The sequence below is a fragment of the Apodemus sylvaticus genome, chromosome 9 (assembly GCF_947179515.1).
Source record: "Apodemus sylvaticus chromosome 9, mApoSyl1.1, whole genome shotgun sequence".
NCBI classification, from domain to species: Eukaryota; Metazoa; Chordata; class Mammalia; order Rodentia; family Muridae; genus Apodemus; species Apodemus sylvaticus.
The window spans coordinates 46,656,677-46,669,726 of NC_067480.1; the positions used below are offsets into that span (position 1 = coordinate 46,656,677).

General features: G+C 39.6%; 1 protein-coding gene across 5 annotated transcripts in view; it reads right to left on the reverse strand.

Annotated features, from left to right (window-relative positions):
* The window catches only part of Unc80 (unc-80 homolog, NALCN channel complex subunit), a 181,223-nt gene that overhangs the window by 91,578 nt on the left and 76,595 nt on the right, over window positions 1-13,050 (reverse strand). For 4 of the 5 annotated variants that reach the window (XM_052193540.1, XM_052193538.1, XM_052193537.1 and 1 more), the window contains exons 23-24: window positions 11,204-11,416; window positions 1,286-1,421 (exon numbers count right to left, since the gene is read on the reverse strand). In XM_052193540.1, the coding sequence (XP_052049500.1) occupies window positions 1,286-1,421; window positions 11,204-11,416 (349 nt within the window). Of the gene's footprint in view, window positions 1-1,249; window positions 1,422-11,203; window positions 11,417-13,050 lie in introns of all 5 variants that reach the window. The other variant, XM_052193536.1, reaches the window with a different exon arrangement.

Here is a 13,050-nt window from a genome sequence, read left to right on the forward strand (position 1 = left end):
ACGACCTCTGAGTGGCTTCCAACATACGCCTCTGGATGGCTGACACTCATAGCAAGCCTTTCCTAGGTTTTGTGACTTTTGGAAAGGTCAGTCTCTAGCATTTAGTGTATGAGTGAAATTAAACACCAAATTATTAAAAAATAGATTAGGTCATCTTCAGAGCCAACTTTTATCATTGGGTTGGTATGTCCATGTAAGAATTCAGTATTTTATCAGCAGAGATGTTAAGGTTTTCTCTCACTTCCTAAGGTATGAAAAGAGAACAAAATAATGGGAAAAAAATCCTTGGTGCAAAAGAGGAAAGGAACATGGTGAGAGATTTCCTTGATTGTTGTTAAATCTTTTCCAATGATATCATCTATCTATCTTTTCATACTTTGTGACACAAGGGTGGGGCAGATTTGGTGTGCATTAGCCAAGAATAAGCCTTAAAATATAACCAGAGAACTTGAATTGCAAATGAAGAGGAAAGATTAAATGGAAAGATGCCACTGCCTCCACCCTGGAAAGATGGAGATTCCACAGCCCAAACTGGAATTTATACTCAATAGAATGATGCACCCTCCCTTGTATGGTACACAACATATATATGTACAACATGCTTCTATAGAGGATCTAGCAAGAATACTCTTGTCTTTAATTCTATGACAACTCTAAATAGATACAGCACAGGACAATCATAGTTTAAGCAAAATTTGAATTTCTTATTAGTACTATACTAAGCTTTGGTTAAAGTAACTATTCAACATCATGTTCTTTGGAATGGATCTCTTATAAACTTGCTACTATAGGCGTGTGCATGAGCGTGGAGATACACATGCAGGTGCATGAATGTGGAGGTTGGAGATGATGTCAAGTGCGTTCCTTGAAAAGCTTTCTACATTCAAAACTTTTCTTCTCAGCAGGCTCTTTCAGCGAATCTGAAGCTCACCCATTCGGTGAGGCCAACTGGCCAATGAGTTCTGTTGGTTTGCCTGTCTGCCTCCCCAGTGCTAAGGTTACAGTCTCCCACAGCTGTGTCCAGCTGAGGCAGAGGCTAAAAGGTGATGTCCCTTCCACACTGCCTGCGGTGCTCCATCTATCTTCCTTCTCTTCCTGACTGTTGCTCCATCCTACCCTCCCACCCCACCCCGGCTTCTGTCCATGGTTTGCATTCACATGGGGGAAGGAGAATGGACTGTGGGAGATGTAGGAAGGTGGTGAGAGAATGAGAGGAACAAAGAAGTGTTCCTAAAGCAGAGTTTCTTACAAGCAGGGGCTCTCGTAGTAAAGGGAGTCTCCTTACTGTCATCTAAAAAGTCTTCTTCCTCATCCTCTTTCCGCAGTCTTCTCTTGGTCTCCTCATCATAGATCAGGCCGAGCAGGTTAGCAGGACTCTCGCTCTCTCCATGGCACAGCTCGTTCAACCGGATGCCAATTGCCTACGTGGGAAAGGAAGGAAAGGAACGCCACGCAGGGTGTCAGACTCTCAGACAGCATGCAGTCCCCAGAGAGCAGGCGTGATTTTCCACGCAACCCTCTTCTGTATTCTAGGCATTGTCAGCAATATTTCTGCCTATGTGGAAATCTAGAGATGGAAGGAACACAGATGTCTCCAGGGTCATTTGCTCTAAAGACTTTAAAAAAATGGAATGGGCATTTTTATATGCATATACAAACATTTTTATGAAACAAATGTCCATATTTATTCAAAGTTCATTCATTGTGTAGGTCCGATGTTAGGAAGCAAGCCAGCAGTGGACTGTCAGTTTGTCTGTGTGTCTGTCTGTTTGTGCCTGTCTGTCTCTTTGTCTCTGTCTCTCTCTGTCACTCTCTGTCTCTCTCTGTCTCTGTCTCTGTCTCTCTGTCTGTCTCTCTCTCTCTCTCTCTCTCTCTCTCTCTCTCTCTCTCTCTCTCTCTCTCTCTCTCTCTGTGTGTGTGTGTGTGTGTGTGAATTTGTGGTAAGTATGCAGGTATGTGCATTTGTGCAAGTGTGGAGACCAGAGGAGGGCATTGTATGTTGTACGTACTGTTCTGTAATTCTTCATCTTCCTTTGAGACAGGCTTTCTCAGTGAATCTTGAGCCAAGATGCTGTTCATCAAGCCACTCCCATGTCTATTATCACCCATACTGCTGGTGTGCCAGGTAGGGGTGGCCACACTGGGCCTTCTCTGTGGGTAGTGAGGATTTAAAGCCAGGTTCCTATGTTTGCACACTCACCCACTGAGCAATAGCCACACCCTACATGTAGGGTTTATTTTTTAAATAGAGGGACTTAGGGCAGAAAAAAAAGAAAGCATCTCTCTTTGGAGTACATCTGATTATACATTTTTAAACAAGAGTATCAGTGCCACCCTAATGGGTTTGGAAGTTGGCAAGAATTCTATTCATGTGGGTTTATTTATATTACCATTTATGTATACACTTATTGGCATTTATAGGCTTCTCGCCATCCCATAATAGTAAATTAGTAAGAAATGTTAACTGCTCTTCTGGTAGAGCTTCTAAAAGCCACACCAGAAACACGACATCTAATAACTTGGCACACTGACAATATTGATTCTAACATGGCATATACAGAATCAAACTCTTGCTCTCTGTTCTCCTGAATCATAACACATTGTTCCACAATTTATGGAGAGGGATTTTCCTCAAGAAGTAAATAAACTCTCTCTATCCAGTTCCTTTTGTATCTAAACATCACAGAATATGTTAAAAGGCGAGTCAGAGCCTTGGGAAGAAGTCTCAAGGATAAAGTAAAGAGACACTGCTTCCCGGTCAGACAGTCTTGTGTTCTGTACATTAGTAAAAACAAATCCCAACTCATTCTCTTCCAAATTCCCATATCGTACTTATGAAATATTTAGCAAGGAATTAGACTCACTGCTGGAGACCAACCCGTACCCATGAACAGATGTACAAATTGCATCCAGAATACACTCAATCAAAACATGACTATTTTGAATATGTTAAGTTTCTGGTAATAAAAAGGTCTTTGTAAGATCTGGAAATAAGTGACAAACTTCAGACCAGGGAACAAAACTCCTAACAAAAACGTACTAGAAAAAGTTATCACAATATCCCTCCAGTTGTACTTGCTAACTTTGGAAGGTTTAAAGAAATAAAACAAGACCATAAGCAGCACCTTGCTGTGAGGATGAGGCATGATGAGTTTGGAGTGGAGCTAGCCAGCAGAATGGCGAAGCTCAAAGGAGAATTTTTTTTTAATATTGATTTTTTTCTGGAATATTGTAGTGAAATAATCTAAATTAAACTCCAAATTTATAAAAAAAATCAAACCTAAATTTGCCTAAGTTACAGCTCCATGTCTCATGTAAGGCTTGAACGATGTCTTAAGGAGACATAAGTCCTTTCTTCCTTTATTCATGAAATATTTATAAAGTGAGATGTTTATAAGGTTTGGACTGAAACACGAATAGACACAAGCTGTTCAAGTTCACTTGTGCCTTGATGAATTATGAATGCATAATTCCTGTAAAGGAAGATCACTGACAAGCAGGGATGTTGCATAGCTTTAGAAACTAGCTGCAGGCTGTGGGCAGAATTTGAACATGTTTGCTGCCTATCCTTTTCCTTGCTACACTCTGGGTCTTTTGGGGAGGTAAGAACATGTTGAGCTACACATTCACTGATCCAGAAGATATACAACCACGTGTCTCATTACTACAGACTCAGAGTAGCTGATGTGTTGCTGATTGAACAGAAAATGGAGAGAGATGTTAACTTAATAGAAACTAAAAGTTTCTATGATTTTAGAAGTATACCAGGCACTCAGGGACTCACTGAGAAATCAATGAAGAACAACTTTTTTTAAAAAAAAAATATGCTGACAGGATGGAAAGGTATCTTAGGACTGGGTAGCCTAATAAACAATTGGAATTGGAGGGTTATTGTGCTGTCTGCTCAGGAAGCTTGATTTAAACATTAAAAAGTCTACTATTTATATAAATTTATATTTTATATTTATTACCATATAACATTAAATATTAAATGTATAATATTATATATAACTTATTTTGTTAAATATTTTCTTTATTTACATTTCAAATATTATCCCCTTTCCATGTTTTCCCTCCGAAAACTTCCTATCCCATTCCCACTCTCCCTGCTCACTAACCCACCCACTCCCACTTCCCTGACCTGTCATTCCCCTACCCTGGGGCAAGGAGTCTTCATAGGTCCAAGGGTCTCCTCATTGATGTCTGACCAGTCTATCCTCTGCTATCTATGCAGCTGGAGCCATGGGTCTCCTCATGTGTACTCTTTGGTCGATGGTTAAGTCCCTGGAAGCTCTTTCTGAAGGCTTAAATAGCTTTATGTGTATGAGCTAAGTCAACTTCATCACCCATAATCTTAGAAATTATTTAAGCAAAGGTCAGACATGACCTTACCGACAGTGTGTAAAATGGATTATAAGATGAGGATGAGAGAAAACTGAAAAAATGTTCATCTAAAATTGAAGTAATGAACCTATGAGACTTTGATTAGGAAAAGGTAGGATCAGCAGAAAGAGATTTGGAATGTGCTAAATGGCCACATGTCAATTGCTGGTAGTGCCATTGACGAGAACCAACATCTTAGACATGATTGCAGAAGAGTATGTCTTTAGGAAGATGGGTTTTATTTTGTTGAAACTAAGTTTGGAGAGAGAGAAAATGCCTTCAAGATGAACTTGGCAAGGCAGACCTGGGGTTTGAAAAGTTCTCTGGACAGGGCATTCTGTACTAGTTCCTTACATCAAGTGCTGGGCATACAGGAGTTGAGTGACCCTGTGGAAAATCACACAGGGAGAAATTATAAGCGATCTTTAGGCAATGGATGTACGGGGAAGAAAGATGTGAGGTCAGGGAGGGAGACACTCTTCAAACGATGTAGAGAGTCTAAACGCGTCCGAATGTTTCTGCATAGGAAATGACTAGCCAGGTCTTTTGAAAAAATGTGCTTTTATTTTGAAAATCCACACCAACTGACTCCAAACTGTTCAAACATTTAGGAAATGTGTGTTTGAGTGTGTGTCTGTGTGTGTCTGTGCGTGTATCTATGTATATATGTGTATACATATGTCTGTTTTTCTGTATGCATTTCACAACCAGAAGACTGGAAACAGGGGATACTGTTATTAGAACAGCCTTTAACACTGCTTTACATAGAAAATATAGGGACCATCAGAAAAGGGAAACTAACAACTGAAAACTGCCTTGATTATCTGTCTCACTGACAGCAATGAGAATTGCTTATTTTCTAAGTCCTTTAATTTCATCAAACTTGGGCAAGGGCGACCCCCTGATCTCACAGAAGTTTTGACACATACACATGGAAGAAAAGAGGATAATGGGATCCAAATCTAGAGTTGCGTAACTGTGAGTTTGAAGCTTGCTTATGTGGGAGACTTTTGTAGTTCTGGCAGACGAGGGTAGGAAGAATGACATGATGGATAGCTTTGTGAGTTTTGTAATAGAATATGCTTCTGTTGCAGACTGTCTCAATTAAAATAAGCTGAAAATAAGTCAATCACAGTTTTAATTATAGCAAGTTAATAAAGCATGAAGAAATATTAGAGTTGAAACAACATCAATATGATTATGGTAGAAGAATTATTATCTGAAGATTTTAAAAATGGTGGCCCCTACATTATTGAAGTTAAATGCAATTTTGCCTGTTAATGGCAACTTGTTGCTATACTTAATTAAGCTAAATTGATAATCTTATTAAATTGGTCTGTTTATGTTGCTTTATGTTTCAGACTTTCCAGTGATACATACATGTCTATATTGCAGATCAATAGGTGGAATAACAGATCAATTTAGGCCTCACACATCCTGTATGTTTCCTAACACAGGAAAGGATAAAGAGGTGAATCATCTTGGGGAATATTCTGTAAAACACATAAATTCAACATCGCATTATTTTTAATTGCACTGAAGACCAACATGGAATTGGTATTATGTGACAGTCCTTTTTCACTGTATGAAAACAAGATCCAGAGGCCTTTCTCAGACACTATGCACAACTGGTGAATGTGTTTATAATTTATGAATTCTTATAAAGGTCTCCATATATATTTTTATGTCCTGTTTAATGTTATCATCAGTGAAGGGTCCATCTATGTTAGTTATTTATAGCTTATTGTCTCTGCATGGGAAGAAATACAGGAGTTAAGCACTCAGTCTTTTAGCTCAAAAGAATTGAAGGACTGAAGAAAAACACTTTACATCTCCATTTTACTAAAGAGCAAGACTGTCCAAAAGTTCCTGAAGTTTTGAAAATGAGAAAACTTTTATCAGCAAAGGGATACATTGTTTTAATTTGAGATGGAAAATGCAGAGTGTTGAGATAAGAAAGTCCTTTATCCTGCTACTGCTGTGTAGAGACATAAATTTCCAATCTGATGATTTTTGCCTTGATAACAGCCAGTGTAGTATCATAGAAAAAAAAAAAACAGTACTCCCAATTTCAGCAGGATTATGAGGCCAAATAATGGGGAAGGAATAGTTAATATTTTAATAAAAAAACTAAATATGAAAGAGAGAGACTTGGATTTGCAAGTGTGTTTAATAAAAGTGCTTGGGTTATTGCTTGAGACTGACCAGAGGAGAGGCCATTCAGGGAGAACTCATGCATGGACTGGGTGTTGAGTCTCAGGGAGAGGTTCATGTAAAACTGAAAGGAAGACTATAGTACCATCTTCCTTCAATTTCGCTAGAATTTTGTGTTCATATTTCTGTCTTTTACATTGCATTACATCATAACCATCCACATATTTTGCAGAGTACTGAAAATGCCCTGTCTGTGAAGATTGTTTAGAGACAAACTGCCCTCTCCACTCTCTACATCCAATCCCTACCTCACCTATGTTATGCTTTCTCCACCAATCCTGATTTGCACAGTATGATATATGCCATTGAGATTTTTTTTTTTAACCATAGTTACCAAAAACATTTAGGGTAACATTTCTATTCACTAGAGGAAGAGATTTTCCAGGAGCTCTGTATAAAGGCCAATAAATAAAATCTCAGCAAGGTAACAAAGTAGCAATTGTGTCTTCGTTTTGAACGTCCAGAGACAGACTGGAACATGGGTGGCAAGAGTCAGACAGATTTAAAGAATAATCAGGGAATGGGGGAGTAACAACATTGTTCAAATAAGGGATATTGTAGGAGTCTTAAAACTTCACTAAAGATTTATATGATTACCTTCATTTATGAAAGACAGCAATGAAGGGCTACCATTTATTAAGATTTTAGTTTGTAAGATATTTTCAGCTAAGTCATGAACATACTTTACCTTCTCTAAAACAATAATGTCAAAAACTAAACTCTTGGATATGAATTGCCCTAATCAGGTAAAACGAACAATTAATATAAAAATTTGATGTCAGGTATTCATGTGTTGTCAAGTTCAATAATTTATATGTATTTACCTTATTGTCTGACACAATTAATATGCATATAGTGTGACAACATCTATCTATCTATCTAATCTATTATCTATGTGTACATTTGTGAACACATATTTGCATGTACAATGAAAGTCATGTACATACATGAAGGTCAGAGGTCAAACACTATCATTGTTCCTTAAGCCAATACCATTTTTGATTTTGTGAAACAGAGCCTCTCCCTGGTCTGGAGCTCACTGATTAGACTAGGCTGGCTGGCTACTAAGCTCTGGGGACCTACCTGTCTCTGTCTTCCCAGTACTGGGAAATCAAGTATGTGCTACCATGCTTGGCTTTTTCTTGGGGACTGAATTCTTCATTGGCAAGCATTTCACCTATTGGGGTATCATCCCAGCCTTAGTTATTCTTATTTTAATATTCCAGTGAAAGAAAGGGTAGCAAATTATTCCACAGTGAGTGGATGGAGACACAGGGAATTTATACAATAAGCAGAAAGTCAATGTTTCAGTAAGAAAAGAAGTTTAGAATTCAGGCTCAAGAAACTGGAAGCAACTCAGTTATCTCTCAACTGAAGAATGGATACAGAAAATGTGGTCCGTTTACACAGTGGAATATTACCCAGCTATTAAAAACAAGGACAACTAGGGGCTGGAGAAATGGCTCAGGGGTTAAGACTGCTCTTCCAGAGGTCCTGAGTTCAATTCTCAGCAACCACATGGTAGCTCACAATATCTGTAATGGGATCTGATGCCCTCTTCTGGTACGTCTGAAGAGAGCAACAGTGTACTTAAATACATACAATATATCCATATATCTTTCAAAAATGAGGACATTATGAATTTTGCAGGCAAATGGACAGAATTAGAAAATGTCATCCTGAGTGAGGTAATGCAGATCCTAAAAGACATGCCTGGTATGTACTCACCGTAAGTGGATATTAGCCAAAAAGTATAGAATACCCATAATATAACCTACAGACTTTAAGAAATTTAACGGGAAGGAAGGCTCAAATGAGGATGCTTCAATTCTACTTAGAAGAGGGAACAAAAATAATCATGGGAAGCAGAGAGAGGGAAGGATTTGGGTGGGAGAAGGGAGGGGGGAAGTGTGGCATCAGGGGAGACAGGAGATTAGCCCAGAGGGCCAGGAGAATGCATGGAAATATGTAGCTGAGGGTCTTGGGGGGTAGAGGCAACCTCTAGAAAGTCTCAGAGGCCTGGAATTTGAAAGGCCCCCAGGACTCAATGGGGATAACCTTAGCCAAAATGCCCACCAGTGGGGAGAGGGAACCTGAAGAGACCACTTCCAGTAGATAGACAGGACTCCCAGTGGAGGGATGGGGGTCATTGACCCACCTTCAAAATTTTTGAGTCAGAACTGTTCCTGTTTAAAAGAAATGCAGAGGAAAAAAATGGAGCAGAGACTGAAGGAAAGGCTGTCCAGTGACCAGCCCAACTTGGGATCCATCTGATGGGCAGGAACCAAACCAGGATACTATTACTGATGTTATATTGTGCTTGCAGACAGGAGCCTAGCATGGCTGTCCTCGGAGAGGCTCTATCATGGTCTGACTGAGACAGATGCAGATGCTTACAGGCAAGCATTGGACTGAGGTTGGGACCCCTATGGAGGAGTTAGGGGAAGGATTGAAGGAGCTGAAGGGGATGGCAACCTCATAGGAAGACCAACAGTGTCAACTAACTGGGACACCTGGGAGCTCCCAGACACTAAGCCACTAAGCCACCAACCAAAGATCAGACATAGGCTGGTCTGAAGCCCCAGGCACATATGTAACAGAGGACTACCATGTGTGAGGGTCTATTGGGGGGAGCATCCTCTCAGAGGTGAAGAGGAAGCCAGATGGGGTAAAGAACTCAGGGAAGAGGAACTAGGAAACGGGGGCAATACTTGGGATGTAAATAAATAAAACAATTAATTAAAAAAGAAAGAAAAAAGAATTCAGGCTCAGTATCTTTGGTTTCCAGCCTAGTGAACCTTCAGCTAATAATTATGAATCTTAATGTTATGCCAGGCATATGATGGCAGGAATCTAGTAAAGGATTTTCCTTCCTTGTGTTTCTACAACTCTGGTGTATCTTTGTGTCTCATGATATAGTTTTGTTTATATGGCTTGACTTGTGTAAACTCTTGTGTTTAATATTAAATAAGCACAGCAGAATGTAGGAAAGATATAGTGTAGTTATGTATGTAACGCTGGTTTCTCAAGACTAGGTTCCACATAGGAAGAAAGTCTTTTTTCTCCTATAAATTGTTCAATAGATGCCCCCCCCCCCAAAGCAGTGAGTGCCAAGCACTGATGATGAATGCTAGCATTAATAAAGATTGCTGCCTGCTATTTATGGAAATACCTCATATCTTTTTTTTTAAACACAGGATGATTATGTAAGACAATTCTGACAGCAATGAGAGGGGAGGCCATTGGTCCCAGGGAGATGCCCTAGAGTAGGAGGATGCTGGAGCAATGGGGCGGGGCGGGGGGGGGGGGAGCACTGTCATACACGCAAAGGGGAGGGGGAGGGCAGATGGGGATGGGGGTGACTGAGGGATAACTGAGAGGGGGTTATCATGGAATGGGGGGTTGGTGGAGGGGGAACTGGGACATGGGATATCATTTGAGATGTAAACAAATGGAATGATTAATAATAATAAAAGAAAAAATAAGACAAAAGAAAATTCAGCAAGAGGAAGAGAGGTTACTGCATTCCTGTTTGCACAGGCAGTGCACGGTCTTGGTACAGGGCACGCCTTCTGAATTAGTATGCAAAAGAAACAGAGAAGACTCGAAGCCTAAACCCTGAATCGGTGACACTAGAGGACGCAGTCGCCGGAGACATTCAGGGAATTATACCTGTAGTTTTAAGCATCCTGTAATGATACAATACAGGGACATTGAGCACTTTATATGCATGCATGTTTCTTCCTCCTTAAACTTAGAAGAAAAACCAAAACCAAAACCAAAACCAAAACCCCTGGACTTCTCGAGTTTCCTTTTATTACTCACTTCTTCCTTCCTGTAGTGAGGAAAATGGCATTATAACTGTCCATTTTATTAGAATTCTTAAAACAGTCATTTCTTAGTTATTTAGTCATTCACATGCCTATATACATGGAAGGCATGTCAAAGAAAGAATATAAAAATCTATCCAGAAAGGTAAAGGGGAGTGACAGTGGGCAGTAAGTAGGAGCCGGGAAGGGATATCATTTCTTCAATGGTGCAGTCAGTGCTAAGCAGCTCCTGTTCCGGGAATTAACCTCCCTCATACTCACGAGCATGCAAGCACCCACAACTAGACTCCGCGAGTCAAGAAAAATAATACATCAAAATAGCAGGGGCTGGTTGGGGAAAAAGAAGAGTTTCAGTGGAGAAGAGAGGATGGGGAGGTAATAGTGGAGAACAGGAGGTGAAAATGCTCAAAACTATATGTACATACATAAAATTGCTAGACAAGAAAAATGTGGAAAATTTAAAATAAAAAATAACCATGCTCATACTGATTTGAACACATAGATGAGTTTTGAATTCAGCAATTAAAAGCAAGTCTTTGGAATCCAACATAGGAGATGAAATAGTGAGTATTTCAACTACGTGCACTATGGCACACAAGTAATATTTAACGTTATGGATTTGTTGGGGGAAATTAAATGATTGCTTTCTCTCCAGAGTTATCATTTGGTTTCTGGAGTATAACAGATGACAAACTGTCTGTAAAACAAATTCATTAAAGATAAACTTCCTCTCACTCGAGTGCCCTAGGCTTTATGGAAGAAGGATGAAAGCTCACATCGCCCCACTGGTAGAAGAGCTTGGCAGCGTTCCACTGAAGCTTCTGGTTCCGCTTGTTGCCCACGATGGGAGACCTGCCCCGGGAAAGGCCTTTCTTGGTAATGTTCACGTGGTGCCCTTTCATCCACTCGGGCCAGTTGCCACGGTTGCACCGGTGGACAAAACGGGCACATTCAAGGAACAGAGCTGCTCTGGCCACCACAGGAGCTTCCTGAGAAGGGTTAAGGAAAGAACAATATGGGATTAATGAACAATTTCCTTAAATAGCTCTCAAGTATGGGGGCTGTCCCAAAAGCTGTTGTCTGTATGTGGGCTATGTTCTTCTAGCTAGGCTGCCTTGTCTGGCCTCAGTGGGAGAGGAAGTACCAAGCCCTGCAGAGACTTGAATGCCAGAGTCTGGGGGTAGATATCCAGGGGTCCCCTACACACTCAGAGGACAAGGGGATGGGGATGGGGAGTGGGGGAAGGGTTGTGGGAGTGGGTGACCATGAGTGGGGCAGTGAGGGGAATGTAAAGTAAATAAGCAAAAAATAAAACTAACTATATATACATATATATGCATACATACATATATATGCATACATACATATACATACATATATATGCATACATACATATACATACATATATATGCATACATATATACATACACACACACACACACACACATATAGCTGAATGACAGTTTCTTGGCATACATCAGACTGGATGTTTTGACATGGTTTGGTCACATCTCTCAGAATGATATGAACAAAATAGTGCATAATCTGGAAATAAAATCTCCAAGGCACTGTGGACATTTCATCTTCTTATTATATATTTGTAATTAACTTTTTATTAAAAATTGTATGTTTTCCATACAATATGTTCAGATCATGGTTCCCCCTCTGCCAGCTCCTCTGTGATCTTCTCCGACTCCCCACCCACTCAAATCCACAATTTCTCCTTCTTTCTCTCTTTAGAATACAGACAGACATCTAAAAAGTAATAATACAACAAAATTAAATAACATAAAGTAATAACAAAAAAATCAGAATAGGAAACTTGAATGTATGTGCAAATGAAACTTCTTGAAAGTTTCAAGAAGCTTCAAAACATATCCCCATGCCCCGACACCAACACCCCACACACTAAAATTTTAACATGAATAAGCAAATACTCCACTTGTAGAATGAATCTTCCTTCAGTCCATGCTGTTGTTATGTTACTCTACATGACTATGCCATCTAAGACTGTTTTCATGTTTCACAAGGCGAACAGTTGTTTTGCACACTTTGAGCATTAGAAAAAGGAAGAGCAAGCTTTTGTTGAATTAATCTTTTTTCCTGCACAACAGACTAAATTCTGCATAATAAGCATCCTTTTACTTGAAAATATTCAAGAAAACAGGAAATTATTTAATTGATAAATGAGAAACAGAACTTTTTTTTCTTCTACAGGAAAATAAAAAGCAGGATTCCCTCTTGTCATGCAGGGATATGGTTTTAATAATAAAGATGGTAGCTTTGACACCCTGGAAAAGTGACTTAGATATTCTTTAAAATCTAACAAGCATCTGCAAAGAGGCAAGGGGGAGGGGAAGATGGAAGAAAAGCAGAAGAAAAACAGGACAAAGAGAGGAAGAGGAGGAGGAGGTCATCAGTAGGTCATTAGAAAAATGTAGAGTGCCACCCTGTATCTTTATTTGTGCAGGGTATTTTGTTTTGTCTTACATCACAATAGTGACATCTCCTCTGGTTATCTCCTCTGGTTGTTACTTAGTAACTCAAGATGACTAGTAATTTTCAGATTGAAAAAGAACCTTTTTGTCCATCCTTTTAAGCAACAGATTTCTAAACAATTCAA